Raw genomic sequence first — 24,147 nt, forward strand, 5'->3', positions numbered from 1 at the left:
ATCCTGCCTGCTCATATACTCCCATCCTGCTATATGCCCCCATCGTGCTCATATACCATCCTGGTATATGGCCTGTATCCTATAGCACAGAGAAAGAAATAAACGTTTATACTCACCTTTTCCTCACTCCCTCCAGCACCGATCATCTTCCTCTCTGCGCCACTGACCTGTGTGTGTGGAGCCGTTCCCCTGCTGCATCGCGATGTCTTCCTGTCTGTGCCAATCAGCTGACCAGCTCAGCACAGATCAGCTGACCGGCACAGACAGGAAGACATCGCGTGCAGCAGGGGGGCGGCTCCACACACGGGGACGGGTGAGTGTACTGATTCACTGCACCCCGCGCTGGTAATGACGCGCGGGGGGCAGTGAATACAGCCGCACATGATCACTCCAGGCTGTAATTGCCAGGGGTGATCATGCGGCCGGCTCTTTGCTATGCGCGCGTCCCCACTCGTCCTCCCGCCCACCTGTCAGCGCCGGCTTCTGCACTGAGAGATGGGCGGGAGGATGGGCGTGCATATGTAATGAGCGGGCCCACGTGGTCACGGCAGGCGCTGCTGCTGCCTGCTCGTGCCCCCGATGACCCGCAGCACCCTCATTCCCAGCCGCAGCCCTATAGTCAGACCATAAGACGCACCCCCAACTTTCCCCCAACATTTGGGGGAAAAAAGTGCGTCTTATGGTCCGAAAAATACGGTACTATCCCGGGCAACGCCCAGGTACTACACCTAGTATAGTATAAACTAAGCACTACTGTAAATTCATATTACAAATTGTTTGTAAATGTTGATTAATAGATAGGGAGGGACAGGGCATAGATCAGAGAAGTTGATTAAAAGAGCAATCTTTAGCGGAACAGTTGCACTGCAGCAACATTGTCAGCTAAACCACACGTCCAAGCAAGGAGAGGTCATGCAGCTCAGGAATATGACTGGTCTGAAGACTATTCCTTCCATGGAGATGTGCAGAGCTGCCTCCTAGATTTCATTCTACCCCACAGTTACTTGATAGGTTAATTGGTCGCTCAAAACAGGCCAATTGCAGCGATCAGAGGAGGGATATTGGCATCACTGCAGTCCCAATTTTTTATTTGATTGGTGCAGACCAGCATTATCAACAACCACCACTGAGGTATCCTTTGACACTGTAATAACTCATTTAGGTCCAAAAGTGCTGCCATTGCTTTATCAGAAAAGCATTGATCACCAGTGTAGATGATGGAAACTTGATGCCTCAAGGCGATGAGTAACGATGGCGCGCTGTCAGAAATAACAGTCATCTTTACTTGGTTACTATGTGGCACATTCCAGTGCCAGTGCCGGGTTAGTGCAGCTCCCTAGTAATTAATTATGCTAAGATATGTTTAGCTTAGAAAAAAGACATCCATTTATATGTATAGATACATGTGTGGTCAATATAAAGGACTGGCACATGACTTATTTCTTCCAAAGACAGTACTAAGGACCAGGGGGCACTCACTGCGAATGGAAGAAAGGTTATTCTGGCAACTAAATAGGAAAGGGTTCTTTACAGTTAAAGCAGTCAGACTGTGGAATGCCCTACCACAAGCGGTAGTAATGGCAGATACTATAACAGCTTTCAAAAAAGGGCTGGATGATTTCCTCAGTACACACAACATTGTTGGTTATAAGTGAGTTAGGGACAAAATGTAGAACTGGTGGAGGAAGGTTGAACTAGATGGACCTAGGTCTTTTTTCAAGCTATGTAACTATGTAATTATGTACCTGCGTGATGGGATTCATAACCACATGGGTACATTTTGCTTCATATTCTGGAAGAGGCTGTTCTTCTTGTTCTAAAAACTCAACTGTGTCCCATTCATATTCCAGCTCCGCTTGTCTGCGCTTCCAAAACTCAAGGAACAAAGTAACTGTTAAAACAGGAAAATGGCAGTTTTACACATAATGCATTGCTCAGAAGGCAACTCTATAAACTGACATCATTCTATTTGTGTAGCCCAAAAATGTCTTCCATAAAGATCATGAAAAAAAAAAGTAAAGTAAAAATAAGTAACTTTTACATATGGGATAGTGAAAATATCTACTCGCACAGTAGACTTAAAGTCATAAAAGTAAACCTACTTCCTATACTGCTTTATCTCAAATTTGGCTGAATATACCTCAAAATCTATTCTAAGCATCCTTCTGGATCATGCTAAAATTAGTTTCTTCCATCTTTACCCTCTTCCATCCTTTATGTATACATGCACATTTGAATTTCTGAGTAGTCTGGTAAAAAAATAAAATCACAAAAGCTCAAGGGTTTCACTCCTAAATGACTTCAGTACTACTTGTTTTTACATTTTCAGATTCAATTAAGTAACTATCAAATGGTTTTCTTGGGAAGAACTTCTACTATATATTCTTCCACTATAATTAGAATGATAATAATGATGTTATTTTAGCTGTTAGATATAGTCATGGTCGAAGGTATTGGCAGTATTTTCTTTGTAGGCCTCACTCCATTTTCAGTAAACAGTAGAGTGATGTGCTTTACCAGAAAGCTCTATCTTCGTCTCATCTGTCCACAAGACACTTTCCCAGAAGGATTTTGGCTTACTCACTTACATTTTGGCAAACTACAGTCTAGCTTTATGCCTCTGTGTCAACAGTAGGGTCCTTTTGGGTCTCCAGCCATAGCGTTTTATTCAACTATCTGTATATATGACTGTTGGTATATGACCCTCTAAATTTTAAAGCACTGCGGAATATGTTAGCAATAAAGATTATTATTATTAATAATAATAATAATAATAATAATAATAAAAGGAGACGGATGTTTCTCACTCACACTGATACAACCTAAGCCTCCAGGACACCTTGAATTTCCTTGGAACTTGAGATCAGGGATTCTTATCCACCATATTGACTAGCCTACACTGCAAACTTTCATCAATTATTCTCAGCTGTCCACATCCAGGCAGATTAGCTACAGCTACCTCTGCACTCTATCAGTGGTGGTCGGTCCAATAGTAGTGCAGTGCTTACAAGCTACTTCTAATAAAGCTTTTAAAAGCTGTTCTGAAGAGGCAATATCACTTCATCTGACCAGCTCAAGTACTTCTGTGCTCCTATGAAGCTGCCAAAATAGGCAGCTTTACCTCTGCAGTTTTGATACTTTGGACCAGAGGCGCAACCAAGACGCTGATTGGAACTGTTATTCGTTCAAGAACACACCCCACCCCTCAGTAAGCAGGAAAAAGGGAGACAGAGGAGCCATGGCTCCTGAAAAGCAATTTTAAGAAAACCCCTGTAATTAAATAAAATTATACCTTACCCCAAATTCCCATAAACACTGCAAACACAAGGGTTCCAAAACTGTCAAATATACAAAGTTTCTGCAAAAGAAAAAAAATGAATTCAGTATAGAACGGCATTTTTACTATGCACCAACTTTATGTGGAACTTGGTATTGGAAAACTAGGGTGCAAAAGTGCCACTAAGCTTGTGATTTTCATTTATAACATACCGTATTTTTCGCTTTATAAGACGCACTTTTGTTCCCCCAAATTTTGGGGGAAAGTAGGGGGTGCGTCTTATAAACCGAATATACGGGGGTGTATGTATATATATATATATATATATATATATATATATATATATATATATACATACTGCAGGGTCCGCTCTGGAGCGCTGCTGGGGGCAGGGAAAGCTGGGAGCGGCAGCATTCGATCTCCTGCTCCCGCTCATATAATATGCACAGCCGCTGTCCAGCAGTGTGATGCTGAAACTGCATCACGCTGAGGGGCTGGGGCAGCGGGGCATATTATATCTGCCTGCGCCCTCCTTTGATCACACATGATCTCCCCTGTGTTAGATATATGGCCCCCATGCTGCTGCTGCCCATAGTAAAATAAAAAAACTTTACTTACCTCCAGCGCTTATCTCCAGTCTCCTGCTGCTGCTGTCTGTGATAAGGCAGGCAGAGATGATATCACTCTGCCATGCTGATCACATGACCAGCAGCAAGAGACAGGAAGTAAGGAAGCCGGAGCTCAACTGCGTGGAGGGACAGCGCTGAGGAGGTAAAGAAAGAGTGTTTTATTTTAATATGGGCAGCAGCCTGGGGGCATATCTAACACAGGAGAGATGTGCCATCTATAAGGGCCATGGGCAGCTGTATGGGGGCCATATCTAACAGGGGAGATGCGCCATCTATAGGGGCCATGTCTTATAAAGCGAAAAATACGGTAAGTAACTCATAAATCTAACATTCTGCCTTACCTACAGAGTCATGGCTAAAGGTTATAAATAGAGATGGGCGAATCCACAAATATTTGGGTTCGGTGGGTGCAGCCAGATATAAAAAAAAATAAAATAAAAAAAATCCGGTTTGGGACCGGACTTGAACCCGCACTCTGCCCAGATGCATAACCCCATATGAATCTATGGGGATCGGACCATTGTGCTGTAAAATAGTGGTAGAAAGGACTAGGTGGATTAGAGCAGGAGAGTTATACTTACAGAGACTCCCGCATGACTAACACTACTTCCGGGTTCGCTCATTAACCCTCATACATATTCACTGCTTCCTCCGACCACAGTCAGTCTTGGCGTATGATTGGTTGCAGTCAAAATGCGCCCCCACCCTGTGTGACACCGTCTGTGATTGTGGAGGACCGGACGCTGGTTTTTAATTTGTTTATTTATTTTTATACTACTATAGGGACACAGACATTGTGTGTTATTCCAACCAATCACAGACGCGATCACACAAGGTTGGGGCGTGGTCTGACTGCAACAAATCACACATGCTGGGACTGACAGCAGGAGGGGGAACCAGTAAATATGTATGAGGGTTAATGAGTGGACCCAGATGTAATGTTAGGCCCTGTGCCCATGGGAGAACGTACTTGCAAACTTTTCTGCAGGTATTTCCGCAGGTTCATGCAGCAGCTTCCCGGAATCCACTGCTATCCATTGCTGCGGTATTTCTGCGGAATTGTTGCGGTAAACCTGCGAAAACAGTGTGGATTTCATGAGGAATTCCTGTGGATTTCCAGCCCTGTATCTCCATATTGAAGAGGCGGGACATCCACAGATAATTCCGCATGAATAATTGACATGCAGTTACATGCGGCTGTGGGACCGCAGCATTGATAAAGCACTCCCCAAATCCCATAGGATAACATGGCGAGTGTCTGTACTTGTGTAAACCTGCGGATTTATCTGGAAAATCTAGAAAATCTGCGGGTTTTCCTCAGCTAAATCCGCAGGTGCGATCTTCCGTGGGCACAGGGTCTTACAGCCGCGCCAGAGACTCAGTAAGTATAACTCTCCTGCTTTATTCATTATTTTCTTTCTTTTTCCTTTCTTTTTTCTAATTATCTGCATGGCCGAATCCGAACAGTTACACAGAGTTCCCCGAGAACTCAGTGTTTAAAATCTGTGCACAGAGGCTAGGTATACGGTACGGACCCCAAACGTTACAGTTCAGATTCGCCGATCACTAGTTATAAATACATTACTATGCAATTTAGCCATGCAAACAAAAAGAAACCACATTTTGTAACGTTAAGACAGATTTTTTTTATACAACAAATTATAATTTTTTTAATACAGCACTTACAGGTACAAAATAGTTAAAAGGAAAGATTAATGAAGACTGAGGAGTATTGATTGGCCATAATAAGTAAAATATCTAATGCACGTCTAAGGGTGGGAACCTATAAGAAAACAACCCCAAAGATTTTAAAATATGTTACTGTACCGTATCTGTTTATATTATATGCTATTGGCCATGTGCACCTAAAACATTTATAGAACGGCAGCGCATGTAACCAGGATGAAAACGTAATATTACACAAAGACCACCACTATGTAAAACCCACCCCATGTGCATTGCAGGCCTCTTACCTTTGAGGATTCACAGGTGATATTAAGGTACCAATATGTGCACTCCTTGTCACACTGTGGACACATAATAATGCTTCCACCAATGTTTGGGTCACAAACTTCTTTGCTGAAATAAAGTAAATAAGGTAAATATAAAAAAAAGGCAAAAATATAAATTCTAGATTCTATAATGCAGATGTTGTTTTACGGTATTTAAAGAAGTCTGTTACCCCTAATATTCAAATTAAACAATTTACCGTATTTTTCGCTTTATAAGACGCACTTTTGTTCCCCCAAATTTTGGGGGAAAGTAGGGGGTGTGTCTTATAATCCGAATATACGGGAGGGGGGTGTATATATGTATATATATACACACACACACACACACACACACACACACACACACACACACAGTCCAGTGGAGGTGCGGGCCGCTCTGGAGCGGTGCTGGGGGCTGCTGGTGGGGGCAGGTGAAGCTGCGGGCGGCAGCGTTTGATCTCCTGCTCCCGCTCATATAATATGCACAGCCGCTGTCCATCAGCGTGGTGCTGAAACTGCACTGCGCTGATGGGCTGGGGGAGCTGCACATATTATATCTACCTGTGCTTACCTTTGATCACACATGCCCCCCCTGTGTTAGATATGGCCCCCAAGATCACCTCCTCCTGTGTGTCTGCCCGGTCTCCCTCCTGCCGCTGTGATCAGGCACGCAGAGATCTCTCTGCTGTCCCGATCACATGACCGACACTAGAACCAGGAAGTAGGAAGTGCAGGAGACAGGAGGAGCTCAACCCCGAGGAGGGAGACACGAGACGGGACAGTGCTGCAGACGGTAAGGAAAGAGTTTATTTTACTAAAAGCAGCAACATGGGGGCGATATCTAACAGAGGGTGATGTGTGCCAGCCACAGTGGGCCGTGTGCCAGCCACAGGGGGCCATGTGCAGCAATAGGGGGCCTGTTTGCCAGCCACAGTGGGCCGTGTGCCATCCACAGGGGGCCATGTGCAGCAATAGGGGGCTGTGTGCCAGCCAGAGTGGGCCTGTGTGCCAGTCATAGTGGGCTGTGCGCCATCCACAGGGGCCCATGTGCAGCAATAGGGGGCCTGTGTGCCAGTAACAGGGGGCCGTGTGCAGCATTAGTGGGCCTTGTGCCAGCCATAGTGGGCCGTGTGCCAGCCACAGTGGGCCGTGTGCCAGCCACAGTGGGCCGTGTGCCAGCCACAGAGGGCCGTGTGCAGCAATAGGGGGCCTGTGTGCCAGCCACAGGGGGCCGTGTGCAGCATTAGTGGGCCGTGTGCCAGCCACAGTGGGCCTGTGTGCCAGCCAGAGTGGGCCTGTGTGCCAGCCACAGGGGCCGTGTGCCAGCCAAAGAGGATGTGTGCCAGCCATAGAGGAAATGTGGCATCACTGGGGGACGTGTTCAATATAAGGTGGCCATATCCAGATTAAGGGGGCTAATTTTAGGATGAGGGGGCTATGAGGGGCATATACCCTATATTATTTGTTAGCCGGACACTGGCATTATAAGACGGACCCCATTTATTAAAAAATTCTCTATTCCTTCACCAAATTTGGGGGTGCGTCTTATAAAGCGAAAAATACGGTATATATTCATATAGACTAGTTAGTCCCTATAAAAATCATACTTGTGGTAAATATTTTTTTTTACGTAAAAAGAGTTTTATTATTTTTTTCCCTCTCCTGTCAGCATCGGCCACCCGCTGCTGTGCCATCCTGGGTGCAGCGAGCAGCCTATGGCGTCAGGTTAACCTAGAATGCATACCTGGGGCCTCGCAGGCCTGCTAAGTTACTTGTTTTCTATGGTAGATTTCTATGGTTGCGCGTTCTTTAAACAGCACATTATATTGTGTAGGGCAGGGAGGTGTAAGCATCACAGTTATTACACAGCCAGATGGTGCTGAGGATTTTACCTTTACACACCCAGTGGTTAAGTCACATACAAAATAAAAACAGGATCAATATATTTTGTGCCTCAAAATGTCAATGAATACCACCAGCTCAGTCTGCAAAAAACAAGCCCTCACACTACTAATATATATATATATATATATATATATATATATATATATATAACACTATATGTACAGTATAGACCAAAAGTTTGGACACACCTTCTCATTCAAAGAGTTTTCTTTATTTTCATGACTCTGAAAATTGTAGATTCCCATTGAAGGCATCAAAACTATGAATTAACACATTTGGAATTAAATACTTTACAAAAAAGAGTGAAACAACTGAAAATATGTCTTATATTCTAGGTTCTTCAAAGTAGACAATTTTTGCTTTGATTACTGCTTTGCACATTTTGGCATTCTCTTGATGAGCTTCAAGAGGTGGTCACTGGAAATGGTCTTACAACAGTCTTGAAGGCATTCCCAGAGATGATTAGCACTTGTAGGCCCATTTGCCTTCACTCTGCGGTCCAGCTCACCCCAAGCCATCTCGAATGGGATCAGGTCTGGTGACTGTGGAGGCCAGGTCATCTGGCGCAGCACCCCATCACTCTCCTTCTTAGTCAAATAGCCCTTACACAGCCTGGAGGTGTGTTTGGATAATTGTTCTGTTGAAAAATAAATGATAGTCCAACTAAACGCAAACCAGATGAAATAGCATGCCGGTGCAAGATGCTGTGGTAGCCATGCTGGTTCAGTTTGACTTCAATTTTAAATAAATCCCCAACAGGGTCACTAGAAAAGCATCCCCACACCATCACACCTCCTCCTCCATGCTTCACGGTGGGAACCAGGCATGTAGAGTCCATCCGTTCACCTTTTCTGCGTCGCACAAAAACACGGTGGTTGGATCCAAAGATCTCAAATTTTGACTCATCAGACCAAAGCACAGATTTCCACTGGTCTAATGTCCATTCCATGTGTTCTTTAGCCCAAACAAGTCTCTTCTGCTTGTTGCCTGTCCTTAGCAGTGGTTTCCTAGCAGCTATTTTACCATGAAGGTCTGCTGGACTAAGTCTCCTTTTAACAGTTGTTCTAGAGATGTGTCTGCTGCTAGAACTCTGTATGGCATTGACCTGGTCTCTAATCTGAGCTGCTGTTAACCTGCGATTTCTGAGGCTGGTGACTCGGATAAACTTATTATCCGCAGCAGAGGTGACTCTTGGTCTTCCTTTCCTGGGGCGGTGATCATGTGAGCCAGTTTCTTTGTAGCGTTTGATGGTTTTTGCCACTGCACTTGGGGTTGAGGACACTTTCAAAGTTTTTCCAATTTTTCAGACTGACTGACCTTCATTTCTTAAAGTAAAAATGGCCACTTGTTTTTCTTAGCTGCTTTTTTCTTGCCATAATACAAATTCTAACAGTCTATTCAGTAGGACTATCAGCTGTGTATGCACCAGACTTCTGCACAACACAACTAATGGTCCCAACCCCATTTATAAGGCAAGAAATCCCACTTATTAAACCTGACAGGGCACACCTGTGAAGTGAAAACCATTTCACTTTCACTTCAAGAGGTAGTCAATACCTCTTGAAGCTCATCAAGAGAATGCCAAGAGTGTGCAAAGCAGTAATCAAAGCAAAAGGTGGCTACTTTGAAGAACCTAGAATATAAGACATATTTTCAGTTCTTTCACACTTTTTTGTTAAGTATTTCATTCCACATGTGTTAATTCACAGTTTTGATGCCTTCAACGTGAATCTACAGTTTTCAGAGTCATGAAAACAAAGAAAACTCTTTGAAAGAGATGTGTCCAAACTTTTTGTCTGTACTGTATATATATATATGTACTCATATATATATATATATATATATATATATACACATACATATACTCTCTGTATATATATATATATATATATATATATATATATATATATATATATATATATATATATATATATATATACATACACACACACACACATATACATACATATACTGTGTACATACCGTATTTTTCGCTTTATAAGACGCACTTTATTCCCCCCAAAATTGTGGGGAAAATAGGGGTGCGTCTTACAAAGTGACTGTAACTTACCGGGCAGTAATGCGGCGGTGGAGTGAGTCACAGGAGGCTGGTGCGGCCGCCATGGATCCCCGGCAATCGGCTGCGGAGGCAGCCGCCATGGATCCCGAGGTAATCGGTTGCGGTTGCGGCCGCCATGGATCCCCCAGCAATCGCCTGCGGTGGCGGCAGCCATGGATCCCCCGGCAATCGGCTGCGGTGGCAGCCGCCATGGATCCCCAGGCAATCGGCTGCGGTGGCGGCCGCCATTGATCCCCCAGCAATCGGCTGTGGTGGCGGCAGCCATGGATCGCCCGGCAATCGGCTGCGGTGGCGGCCGCCATTGATCCCCCAGCAATCGGCTGTGGTGGCGGCAGCCATGGATCGCCCGGCAATCGGCTGCGGTGGCGGCCGCCATGGATCCCCCGGCAATCGGCTGCGGTGGCGGTCACCATAGCTGAAATCTTTATCTGCGCCTGCGCTGCCTCCAACGCGACTTCCGGAAAATGGCTGCGGAGGTGACGCAGGCGCAGATGGAGATCTCGAAGAAGCGAGATCTCCATCTGCGCACGCGCTGCCTTCCGTAGCCATTTTCCTGAAGTCCATCGCGTCGGAGGCTACACAGGCGCAGATAGAGATCGCGGCTCTCGAAGATCGCGATCTGCGCATGCGCGGGCTCCATTTTAGATCTCCGCAGCAGGCGGAGACTATCATAAGAAAGAGGAGAGAGAGAAGAACGATTCTCCCTCTCCTCGCTAGGGCTGGATGCTGATTGGTGGAGACAACTTCTGCAGAGCTGCCTCCACCAATCAGTGATCTGAGCCTGACAAATGTTATCAGTTGAACGAAGGGTCCTAATAGGTGAGCAAAAAACACTGAAGGGGAACACAACCCCCATCATCAGCCTTCAGAATATACTGTATCAATCGGTGTATTCAGAAGGATGATGGGGGCTGTAGTCCTTTAGTGTAAACACTCCAGGGAGGGACTAATGTAGTGGCCAAAGTGTAAATGTGACTACCACCCCCCTCATCTTTCAGAATACAGCCATGTATGGTATACAGTACATTGGTGTATTCCTAAGGATGAGGGGGGCGGTAGTCCCAGATCCCCATAAAAGTGCATCATGCAGGTCCCCCATAGCCGTGTCATCCACGGATCCCACATAACAGTGCATCATCCACAGGTCCCCATAAGTGCGTCATCCACAGGTCCCCATAATAGTGCGTCATCCACAGGTCCCCCATAGCAATGCATCATCCACATTTCCCCCATAATAGTGCGTCATCCACAGGTCCCCCATAGCAGTGCGTCATCCACAGGTCCCCCATAGCAGTGCGTTATCCACAGATCCCCCACAGCAGTGTCATCCACAGGTCCCCAATAATAGTGCATCATCCTCAGGTCCCCCATAACAGTGCGCCATCCACAGGTTCCCCATTGCAGTGTCATCCACAGGTCCCCCATAGGAGTGTCATCCACAGGTCCCCCATAGCAGTGCGTTATCCACAGGTCCCCCACAGCAGTGCATCATCCACAGATCCCCCCATAACAGACCCTCCTGTTGAGTCTAAATTGTTAAAATAATGTTTTTTTTTTAATTTTATTAAAATGTTTTAGCACACTATTTGGCTCAATTCTTTTTTTTAATTTTTCTCCTCTAAAACCTAGGTGCGTCTTATAATCAGGTGCGTCTTATAAAGCGAAAAATATGGTATATACACTGTACAGGTTTTATGTAAATATGATTGTACTGAACTGAGGAATTATGTCGTCAGGAATTTTTACTGCATAATAAAAGTAAAATCAAAAACTAAAAAAGAATGTCGGAATTGCAATTTTCCACAATTTTACCCCTCTTGGAATTTTTTTCACATTTTTCAGCACATGATATGGTAAAATGAATGGTGTCAAAACTACAGCACATCGTGTAAAAAAAACCAACTAGTCCTCATCCGGCTATATTGATGGAATAATTAAATAGCTCTAGCAAGAAGAGGAAGGAAAAACAAACACACAAAAAACTGTCCGGTCCCATAACGGTTAAGGCTAAAATGATTGTTCTTGTTTATTTTACAGCATGATTTACATACATATAATGTATACATAAAATACATAAAATACAAACAAGTAAAATAAACAAACTGTGACAGACTGGTACAGAGGAAAAGAGGACCCTGACTTCACGGGCTTATCAAATTTAGAAGAGAATATTATAGGGCAGACTAGATAGAAAAGGTGGTCTTTTTCTTTTGTAAAGATGCTATAGAAGCTTATAATTAAAGAGCTCTACAATCCATCTCCTACCATCAGAATTCCTGGTACCTCTTCTTACTAATAGACCCAGCATGACGTCAAGCATGCAACACCCTGGAATATAATGATGGCATGAGGACTACCAATCAGAAATGGATGAATATCGAAAATATACAGGATTGCAGCATGTATCCCGTTGGTAATTAATAATAGGTCCTTGGTTACAAATCCTTTTTAAATTAGCATTTGATGCTAGATCTGTGAAAATAAGAAAGGATTTCTAACTAACAGTAGACCATCTTAATTATGAAAGGACAAAGCACTTCAATCCTACATATTTTCCATATTCATCCAGTTAAGACCCTGTCACACACAGAGATAAATCTTTGGCAGATCTGTGGTTGCAGTGAAATCATGGACATATTGTTCCATTTGTACACAGCCACAAACCTGGCACTGATTGTCCACAATTTCACTGCAACCACAGATTTATCTCTGTGTGTGACGGGGCCTTTACTATGGTCTCCCATTGGTTAGGAGGAGTTGCACCATTCCACTGTCACTTATAACGCAGCAATCAGAGGTATGCTCCTATAATTTTTTATTACTACCACCACTATCAACCCTGTATACATTATCTCCTGTATCCTACGACTCTCATACCTTGATCTTATTTTCACTTTGCCCCACCAATTGGGATGCTGGCAGGTAGGAGGCAGCTCACAGGGCTCCCATCCGGCGGCCACTGACTACAAAAGTGACTACTGGACCAGGGTCCTGGAAATTCATATGCTCATCTCTAGTTACAATACCAATGAAATGGTTGAAGTGGCACACTAGATACATGGAGGTGACTAAAGCGGGCTTTACACACTGCGATATCGGTCCCGATATCGCTAGTGTGGGTACTCGCCCCCATCTGTTGTGCGACACAGGTAAATCGCTGCCCGTGCCGCACAACATCGCCCAGACCCGTCACACATACTTACCTGCCCGGCGACGTCGCTGTGACCGGCGAACCGCCTCCTTTCTAAGGGGGCGGTCCGTGCGGTGTCACAGCGACGTCACCGAGCGGCCGCCCAATAGAAGCGGAGGGGCGGAGATGAGCAGGACGTAACATCCCGCCCACCTCCTTCCTTCCTCATTGCGGGAGGGAGGCAGGTAAGGAGAGCTTCCTCGTTCCTGCGGTGTCACACGGAGTGATGTGTGCTGCCGCAGGAGCGACGAACAACCTCGTTACTGCTGCAGTAACGATTTTTGAGAATGGACCCCCATGTCACCGATGAGCGATTTTGCACGTTTTTGCGACGATGCAAAATCGCTCATCGGTGTCACACGCAACAACATCGCTAATGCGGCAGGATGTGCGTCACAAATTCCGTGACCCCAACGACTCAGCATTAGCGATATCGTAGCGTGTAAAGCCCCCTTTAGTCTAGGGGATCAGACTCTTTTGCTAACATGGAAAATATACAGGGTGATTCAAAGATGCTGGTGCTAAATTATACCCTCAGTATTCATACACGAGAGGACATAAGACAATATTAGAGATGAAAAGGCCCATTATCTATCCAAGTTTTATTTGTATACTACAAATGTTCAAAATGATTTCCATTGGTGACACAGCACATCTGGGCCAGTTATGTCCAGACGCGGGCAGCATATCCTTGTATATGGACTCCAGTGATGTCTCAGATCGAATCAGCATTGTTGTGGTGGCCTCTAGGATCACCAGAGCTAACACCTTCTGACCTCTTTATGGGGCTACATCGAGGACTCTGCTCCCCAGTCACAAGAGCTGAAAGCCCTGGACAATGCATCACTGAAACAGAGGAGTCCGAAGGAATGCAGTCACATGTCTGGACAGAACTAGACTACCGACTAGACATCTGCAGTGTCACCAAAAGACATTATTTTGAACATTTGTGGTGTATAAAATCTTGGATACATAGTATATCTTTTATGATAATACATGTGAATCCCCTATTTATTATACTGATGTCTGGACCATACTGTAAAATCACTTTTTACCATTTACCTTTTGTGCTTCCCCTAAGATTGTAAGCTTGGAGCAGGGCTGTCACTTCTCTTGATATCTGTTGAATTGTGCTATTCTATAATTGATAATGTCTGAATTGTAAAGTGCTGCAGAATATGCTGGTGCTATATAAATAAAATTATTATTTGTGTTCTGTTCTCAGTTATGAATACCGAGGCTCCATGCTTTCTGAGTCCTCTGTGCTCCAAACTGCATAAACCAGTCACCAGACATGAGTTGTGAGTATGCACTGTCGGTAGCAAGTTCAGGACAAGACGGTGTAGAGATTTGTGTGACCAGGTCAACTTGTTTACACCGCATAGACTATAGTTATACCGTACATTTTAAAATTGAGTCTTCCTTGAAGAAGTGAGTTTACGGACACATAAAATTCGGAATCGAAGGACAAGTTCCCTTGGTGCATATAGGCTGCATTTGCTGTCTATCGGCATAGTGGAAAAAAAAAAGCGTATTATTCGGCTGTGTGCCCACGCTGCATCATTTCATGCATTTTTTCTTGCAGATTTTAATCAATACAAGGTAAAAAGCATCCCAGCAAAGTCTATGAGAATCCTGAAGTGCTGTGCACACACTGCTTCTTTTTTTCGTTGTAGATTTTAATGCTGAAAAAAGAAGCAACATGTCAATTGTTTCTGCTTTTTTTCCCAGCATTTTCCCTTTCTCAATAGATAAAAAAAGCATGAAAAAAGCGAGGAAAAAAAAATAAAGCACGACAAAAAGCATTAATGTGGCAAAAAAAAAGCGCTTTTTTTTCCTGCCAAGAGATGCAGTTTTATGTGCAGAAAAAAAATCTGCTTGTTTGCACAGTTTTAGCCACGTGGTTAAGATTTCTTTACATGTCATGCCCACTGTGCATTTTTCCCCCCAATATTGCTAAAAACGACTAGCAGTGCCATTTTGAAATCTGCAGCATATTATATTTTATTGTGACAAAGATGCGTTTTATTTTTGGATTTTTCCAATAGACATGAATGACCTGCAGAAATGTTGCACAACAAATATGCATTGGGGTTTTTAATAACAGTGTGTGTAATCTGCATATGACGTAATCAATATAGTTTTCTGAAAAGTACGTTACTGAGCTAACCAGAAGCTACCAAAACAGACTAGTTTTATTTCAATATTAACCTGCTTAAAAAAAATAAAGCTTAAAGTATAGAGAAAAATAAACGCACAAAAAAGTACAAGAGACCTAATTTAATTGCAAAAACATTGTTGAAAATTTGCAGCATTAAAAAAAAAATACAAATGCACATTGTGGGAACTTAGCCTAACGGTACAAAAGAAGTAAAGTTCCACACAACTGGTGCAGCATGAGAGAAGTCCGAGATTCCAGAATTAGAGGATAATCAGGAATGATGAAAGGTGCAGGTCACTGAGTTGGAGCAAGATTGAGGGCATAATGTATCACAGTGCAGCGCTGTGGAAAGCTGTTCTGTTTTTGGCGTGATACAGATGCAAAATACTGAAGATGGAATACGGATTACCTGCAGTAACCAATCTTTTCTGTAACCTTGGATTGTAAAAATAAAATCTGGGATCTTACATGATTGCTACGGGCAACACAGACTGTTTTTAAACAGTTTTCATGCATTAGACGCATGATATTTAGCAAGTGACTGAAATGACTTAGTGCATAGTTACCTTCACTGTTACTAGGTGAAGGAAAGAACAAATGACTGTGGCTAATAGTAATCACACGGCTAGCACCAACTGGATGCCAAATTCCACTGCAAAGAGTTCTCTTTGATAAAATCTTACCTCCAAGTGCAGGATTCTTGAGATTTATAGCCATATAAGAAACAGCAAAGGCCAACTATTGCTGCCAGCAGCAACATTTGTGTGTAGAAACCAAGCCAAGCAAAATAAATTCCAACTTTCTCGCCATAGTATTTCCTATGGAAGAAAAAAAAGAAGTGTTTTGTTTAAAGGAAATGTCCCAAAATGCCATTATCCTGCAGATATGGGGTTAATCTGCAGGTTCATAGTGTTCTACAGCTATACTGCCACTGCATTGAAAGCACATATGCCGAAAGGAAATTAACTTTATTCCTCCCAGTGGTCTCCGGTTTTCAGTCATAAAGACTTCAGTTACTGCTCAGTACATAGTGAGTGGCGTCTATAAGCACACCCCGGCACTGACTGGCAGCAAGCTCAGCAGTACAGGACCGACTGACAGTCAGTGCCACAGTGTGCTTACAGCCACCACTTCACCATGCACCGAGCGGGCATTGTAGCCAAGCTGACTGAAAGCCGGTGGCTGCCAAGCGGAATAAAGTTTATTTCCTTCCAGTAGTTGGGCCTTCAGAGTGGTGGCCAGGCAGCTGCTACCCTGCAGATTAACCTAAATTTCTCTTATGACTTAAAATATTTCTCCACCATTAATATATTTACTAATGCACATTCCTAGTCAGTAATGTACCTAGTACTCAGATTTTAATGGAAGTATCCAGACCTATAAAGAGCAGTTGTGATCTCAAGACCAGAAAACTGCTGATTCTATCATGCAACTTCTGAACAGACTACCCTAGTATGACCGTGAGAAGAAATATCACCCCCGTTAAAAGAAAATACTTGTACAAGAATAAGAAACACAATTTCCCACTGTATGTCTTCATAGGCATAAACAGTTACCTTCACTCCTCACACCTAAAGATTTCATACTTAATGGAAATTTATGGATAACAAACTTGAATTTTCAAACAATTTTTCAAAAATTAAAAAGTTGCATGAATGATTGCAAACGCAAGGCTTTGGGTGAGACGCTCTAAAAGGTCTGTGATGTCTGAAAACCCCATTCCATCCAATACAAAGGGATCCGTCATAAAGAGAATAGCTTACGCTCACTGGTAGAAAGATCTAGCAAGACTTGAAAATCAAGGATATAGGTAATCTGAAAATATTCTTTTATGTTGTGCCTGGCATGGCATAGCTAAAATTGAAATTTTTCTAAAGGTGAAGTGTTAAATCTAATATATAAAGCGGAGTGTATGTGTGTGTGTGTGCATGTATGTATGTATGTATTTGTGTGTGTGGTGTGTGTGTGTGCGCGTGTGTCCGCTAAAGGAATCTTCACCATCGCATTTACAATCACGAAATTTTGCACAGACGCCTCATGTGACCAAGGGAGCGTCGTAGACTATGTTTTGACAGAAAAATGTAACCCCGTGCTTTACAGTTAGTCTCTAAAATCCTGCCGCCATTAAACTGAATGGAGGTGAGAGCTATAGGTTATTAATAGCAACTGTCAGTGGTTGCTATAGGAACAAAATAAACTGTTAGTTGAAGCTTATGCATGAGGTTATACGATGTCGGTGGAGAGATGGATAGAGAGACAGAAAAAGACAGACAGAGACACAGACAGAGACAAATGGGGAAAGAGACAGACAGACAGCCGGGGAAAGAGGAAGCCGGGGAAAGAGACAGCCGGGGAAAGAGACAGACGGGGAAAGAGACAGACGGGGAAAGAGACAGACGGGGAAAGAGACAGACGGGGAAAGAGACAGACGGGGAAAGAGACAGACGGGGAAAGAGACAGACGGGGAAAGAGACAGACGGGGAAAGAGACAGACGGGGAAAGAGACAGACCTGGAAAGAGACAGACCTGGAAAGAGACAGACCTGGAAAGAGACAGACCTGGAAAGAGACAGACCTGGAAAGAGACAGACCTGGAAAGAGACAGACCTGGAAAGAGACAGACCAAGACAGAAGGAAAAGAGAGACGGGGAAAGAGACACACAGACACAGAGATAGAGAGAGACAGACTGATACAAATAAGACTGATACAAATACAGACAGAGATAGAAATAGTCAGACAGAGACATAGACACAGACAGACAAGGAAAGAGACAGGCAGAGAGACAGACAGACAGCGACACACAGACAGAGACTGGGAGAGAGACAGAGTGACAGTTACTATCCCGGGCAACGCCCGGGTACTACAGCTAGTTGTATTATAAATGAATGAATAATTTACAGCAATAATTGTTCCTCATCTCTGTGAACCAATATATGAAAAAAAAGTGTTTGTAATTTAAGAGGTAGAGACATACGTTATCACTGGAGATGTAATTGTGTGGCATGTTACATAATTTATAACTAAAGCGGGCTTTACACGATGCGACATCGCTAGCAATTGCTAGCGATGTCGAGCGCAATAGCACCCGCCCCCGTCGTACGGCCGATATGTGTGATCGCTGCCGTAGCGAACATTATCGCTACGGAAGCGTCACACGCACATAACTGCTCTGCGACGTCGCTGTGACTGGCGAACCGCCTCCTTTCTAAGGGGGCGGTTTGTTCAGCGTCAAGGCGACGTCACAGTAGCATTACTGAACCGCCGCCCAATAGAAGAGGAGGGGAGGCGATGAGCGGCCGGAACATGCCGCCCACCTCCTTTTCTGGTGGATGGAGGTAAGGTGATGGTTGTCGCTCCTGCTGTGTCACACACAGAGATGTATGCTGCCGCAGAAGCGACGAAGCACATCGCTACTGAGCAGAAAACGATATTTTGTTTTAGGACGACCTCTCCATGACCACCGATTTTCCCTCTTTTGCGATAGTTTACGGTCGCTCAGAGGAGTCACACGCTGCGATCTCGCTAATGAGGCTGGATGTGCGTCACAACCACCGTGACCCCGACGATATCTTCAATTGCGATATCGCAGCGTGTAAAGCCCCCTTAAGTCTAAGTGGAAAAAATTGGCCTTCACTGTCTTTACTGTACAATATGAATGGTATTCAGCTTGTACTTTGACTGCAGGGATAAATATGTCTCATCCCCCATTCATTATATGAACACTGCCTTATTGAAAATAGAAGGACTAAAGACTATGGATCTCGTCATGGGAGTGTGATCAGACAGCAGAGCTGAACGCTGGTCATTTTTCTGTACAGATATGATTTAGCACAATTGTTGCTGTCACGAACCACCGGGAGGGGTCACTCAGAAATCCCCCGTGCTGGCTACCAGTACGTCACAATCGGGGGGTAACAAGTGGGGGTCCCCCTCCTTTATACCTCCCGACAGACAGGCAGAGCACGTGACGCGCTCTCTAGCGCCCCTCTTATAGTCAGGCCAATTATGGAATTGCCCGACAATAAGCAAGGAGGCCGCTATACTACTTATGCCGATTATTGAAGGGTCCCCGGTGAGAGTAGGGTATATATTCCCCCGACCTCCGCGGGCGGAATATATAAAACCTCCCCGAATCTCACTGGCCTCCCCACAATAATCCTTGGCACAACTCGCTGCCACCAACCGCTTCACGGTAACTATTAGCCGAACACACAGACGTGGGATTCAAGATCGAGATAACAGAACAGCCCAAGATTAATTATATAATTTAATCAGCCTAAAGCACACTAGAACTACAATATATACAATAGGGAATCTACAGAATATACATATGTCAGAGTACAGTTACAAGCAAAGCATGGGTTACAAACAGGCATACACAGTTCCAGCAGTTACCTTGTGCGTCTGGCCACAGGGGGGCGCTGTAGGCCAGGTTTCTAGGATCCTTCCCACAGATGTTTCCTACACGTGACCCCCAGCGAAAGAACCCTGGAAAATGGCCGAAGTAGGGTTATCAACCTGGGCAAATCCAGGTCCCCTCCTACCTTAGTGACCTCAGAGGGAGCACTGCTCCACCCCTGGCTGGAGTTATGGACAATCCACAACATGGAATATGGGCCATAACTTTGCCTGGGAGCGTCGTAGGCGGACGCCAATGCTCTCATTGTGACAGTTATGAATTTAGCTACAGAATGAGAGGACTCATGACTCGTCTACTAGTTCCCCATTGGCTGATATCACGCCTGGGGTATTTCCCAAGCTCCCGCTCCCATAAAAAGGGTGTGCCAGCATCGTCCGCATGCGGAGACACCATTTTTATGGTTGCCATATTTATCGGAAATATGGCTTGCGAGATATGAACCATTTTTTACTGGAGTCGTTCTGTCTGGATACTTCCAAGCTTGCTAATTAGATAGCAGCTCCTACCACAGGGTCACGGCAGGGAGTCCTCCTGTGTCCATTGTTCCCACATCATCTCATCTCCATATCACAGGAGATGGCCATGGAGGTGTAACACCTTCACAGATGCTGGACATTGAGAACAAGAAGGGAGGGGGGCACTGCCAGGGAGTGATGAGCGATTATGACTGGAAGTCATAATTCATCTTCATATCCCGGGATTTGCCTCACACCTCCCCCCTTTTGAGGGCGCCAGGGGGCAGCACACTCCGGTGTTCCCCCGTGCGCCCGTCCGCGACCTCTCCTTGTCGGGACAGCCCGTCTGCGTTACCGTGGTCACGGCCCCTTTTGTGGCGAATGGTGAAGTTGTATTGCTGGAGCGCAAGGCTCCATCGCAACAATCGCCCATTCGTCCCAGAGACGGTGTGCAACCAGCTGAGGGGATTGTGGTCCGTCTCCACGATGAAGTGGCGCCCGTATAGATAGGGTTGCAGACGCTGCAGGGCCCACACTATGGCCAGGCACTCCTTCTCCATCGTGGAATAGGCCACTTCCCTTGGTAACAGCTTCCTGCTCAGGTACAAGACTGGGTGCTCTTGGCTCGCAGAGTCCACCTGGCTGAGCACCGCACCGAGGCCGAAGTCACTGGCGTCGGTCTGTACTACAAACGGCCGCGTGAAGTCGGCTGCCTGTAGCACGGGCGGGCTGGACAGGGCGTCCTTTAGGGCCTGGAAGGCTGTCTCGCAGTCCATTGTCCAATCGACTGCAGAGGGCAGCTTCTTCTTGGTGAGGTCCGTCAAGGGCTTTGCCAGGCTACTATAGCGTGGAACAAACCTCCTATAGTACCCGGCGGTCCCCAAGAAGGACATCACCTGCTTCTTGGTCCTGGGGGTGGGCCAGGATGCGATGGCCTCCACTTTCTCAGGCTCGGGCTTCAGTGTTCTCCCGCCTACCCGGTGATCGAGGTACTGGACCTCGCTCATGGCCAGCTGACACTTTCCCGGCTTGATGGTCAAACCTGCCCGGTGGATCCGCCTGAGCACCTGTGCTAGATGCTCTAGGTGGTCCTCCCAGGTGGGACTGAAGACGGCAATGTCATCCAGGTACGCGGCCGCGTACCCTTCAAGTCCCTTGAGCAGGGTGTTGACCATCCGCTGGAAAGTGGCAGGGGCATTCCTCATCCCGAATGGCATCACCGTGGACTCGTATAGTCCAAATGGGGTAATAAAGGCAGAGCGTTCCCTGGCCTTGCGAGTCAGGGGGATCTGCCAATATCCCCGGCTCAGATCCATGATGGTCAGGTACTGAGCCCCGGCCAACTGATCGAGCAGGTCATCGATGCGTGGCATTGGGTACGCATCGGCGACCGTGACAGCATTGAGCCCCCTGTAGTCCACGCAGAACCGAGTGGTTCGGTCCTTCTTAGGGACGAGGACTACAGGCGAGGCCCAAGCGCTGTTGGATGCCTGGATCACCCCCAGCTTCAGCATCTCGTCAATCTCCTGGCGCATGTGTTGCTGCACCTCCAGGGAGACCCGATATGCTGAACGCCGGATCGGGGGATGATCCCCAGTGTCCACGTGATGGACAGCCAAGTTAGTCCTTCCGGGCTGGTTGGTAAACAACCCCCGGAAGGGGTGTAGGGTGCCCCACAGCTGGGACCGTTGGTCCTCCAAGAGCTGGTGGCCAACCTCCACATCCTCAATGGATCCGCCTGCCCTAACCTGGGCTAGCATATCCAAGAGGGTTTCCGCTTCTCCCTCCTCGGGCAGGTTGCACACGGGGAGCGCACATGCCTCCCGCTCATGATGTGCCTTCATCATGTTCACATGGAAGGGCTTCCGCCTTCCACGGGCAGGGTCCAGGGTGACCAGGTACGTCACAGGGTTGAGCTGCTGGTACACGAGGTATGGGCCTTCCCAGGCTGCCTGAAGCTTGTCCTGTGGTACGGGGACCAGTACCCACACCTTTTGACCCACTTGGTAGGTCCTCTCACAAGCGTTCTGGTCGTACCAACGCTTCTGATCGGCCTGGGCTTGAGCCATATTGTCGTGTACCAGTTGCGTCAAGGCCTGCATTTTGTCCCGGAAGCGCATGACATACTCGATAACCGACACTCCAGGGGTGGCCAAATCCCCTTCCCAAGCCTCTTTCACCAGAGCCAGGGGGCCCCGCACACGTCGCCCGTACAGGAGCTCAAACGGTGAGAATCCTGTTGAGGCCTGTGGAACCTCCCGGTAAGCAAATAACAGGTGTGGGAGATACCGCTCCCAGTCACGCCCGTGGGAGTCGACCAACATCTTAAGCATCTGCTTTAAGGTGCCATTGAACCGCTCGCACAGGCCATTAGTCTGTGGATGGTACGGGCTGGCCACCAGATGTCGCACCTGGACTTGCTTACAGAGGGCCTCCATCAGCTGGGACATGAATTGGGTCCCCCGGTCAGTGAGCATTTCCTGGGGAAAACCCACTCGGGAGAAAATCTCCAGCAATGCGGTGGCCACCTTGTCAGCCCGAATGGACGACAAGGCCACTGCTTCTGGGTACCGGGTGGCATAGTCCACTACCGTCAGTATGAAGCGTTTCCCGGAGCTGCTGGGGATGGCCAGCGGGCCGACCAGATCCACAGCCACCCTCCTGAAAGGCTCATCGATGATTGGCAGAGATACTAGTGGGGCTTTGGGGTGTGGCCCCGCCTTCCCCACTCTCTGACAGGTTTCACACGAACGGCAGTAGGCAGCCACATCGGCCCCCATTTTTGGCCAGTAGAAATGCTGGTTTAACCTGGCCTTGGTCTTAGCGATCCCTAGGTGTCCGGCCATCGGAATCTCATGTGCGATCTGCAACAACTCCGTCCGGAACGGATAGGGTACCACCAACTGTCGGTCCCTGGGCCACGCCTCCGGTGAACCCTGCTGGACCGTGGCCCGGTACAGCCGTCCTTGGTCCCAGACCACTCGCTCCGGGTCCGAGTCCGAGGGAGGCTGTGCCGCCTGCTCCTTAAGAGCTTTCAGGCTGTCGTCAGCTTCTAACGCTGCCTGAAACCCCTGACTAGATGTGGCCAGAATCGACGAGACTGTCACATCTTCAGTCAGTACCCCGGGACCTGTGTCCTGGCCTCCACCTGACTCGGCTGCCACTTGGTCAGAAGGGGAAGAGCTATCGGACCTCCGGGAGGCCCCTTGGCTTCCAGCACTCCCACTGCGGGTGACAGCGGCCACAGCCGCTGCGACCGTGGGTCGTGCCTGCTCCTCCTCCGTTCCTGACCAAGTCGCCGGTTCAGGCAGACCTACCTGGCTTCCTGACACCCCGGTTGTGGGGGAACCATGCACCGAGATCTTACCTGGGAGCACTTCCGCTCCTGGACCGGCCCCAATCTCACCTGCCTGTTCCCCTCCTGCAGCAACAGAACCCCGCTGTGAAATCTCTGGGGACCCCACATTTGCTGTGGTAGCCCCCACCCCACACACTGGTCCTCCCCCTGCAGCACCCTGCTCTCTGCTTATCCCTGCAGAGGGCAGCAGATCCCAGCTCACAGGCTGATTACTTGTAGAGGCATTGTCACACCTTTCTCTGACCCCCTCCCCTGTCACAGCTGCAGCTGTGTGTGTGTCTATGGTGTCTGTGCAAGCAGAAATATCAGAGTTCACTCCCTCCTCCCTTACATCATTCATAGATAACACATTAACATTGTCAGGAGTCATGTCAGTACTGGCTGAAGGTTCAGCCCTTGGGGGGGCCCAAACTGGGAGGTTATCTGCCCCAAATCTGTCCCAAGTAGCACGTTTGCAGGGATCCGATCAGTTACCCCCACCTCCCTCACCCCTCGCCCTGCGCCCCAGTCCACATAAATGTCAGCAACAGGCAGCGCCGGGTCAATGCCTCCAATCCCGGAGACAGCGAGGGTTTTTCCAGGGATCAAGTCTTGGGGGGACACCATCTCAGGCCGCACCAGAGTCACCTCCGAGGCGCTGTCTCGCAGTCCTATGGTCACAGACCGGCCGACGGTGACAGG

General features: G+C 46.8%; 1 protein-coding gene across 2 annotated transcripts in view; it reads right to left on the minus strand.

Annotated features, from left to right (window-relative positions):
- The window catches only part of ANO6 (anoctamin 6), a 238,152-nt gene that overhangs the window by 59,411 nt on the left and 154,594 nt on the right, over window positions 1-24,147 (minus strand). For both annotated transcript variants that reach the window (XM_075344964.1, XM_075344965.1), the window contains exons 8-11: window positions 15,917-16,051; window positions 5,880-5,985; window positions 3,298-3,358; window positions 1,746-1,891 (exon numbers count right to left, since the gene is read on the minus strand). In XM_075344964.1, coding sequence (XP_075201079.1) covers window positions 1,746-1,891; window positions 3,298-3,358; window positions 5,880-5,985; window positions 15,917-16,051 — 448 coding nt within the window. The remainder of the gene's footprint in view (window positions 1-1,745; window positions 1,892-3,297; window positions 3,359-5,879; window positions 5,986-15,916; window positions 16,052-24,147) is intronic.

The sequence above is a fragment of the Anomaloglossus baeobatrachus genome, chromosome 4, assembly GCF_048569485.1.
Source record: "Anomaloglossus baeobatrachus isolate aAnoBae1 chromosome 4, aAnoBae1.hap1, whole genome shotgun sequence".
In the NCBI taxonomy this organism is placed as follows: domain Eukaryota; kingdom Metazoa; phylum Chordata; class Amphibia; order Anura; family Aromobatidae; genus Anomaloglossus; species Anomaloglossus baeobatrachus.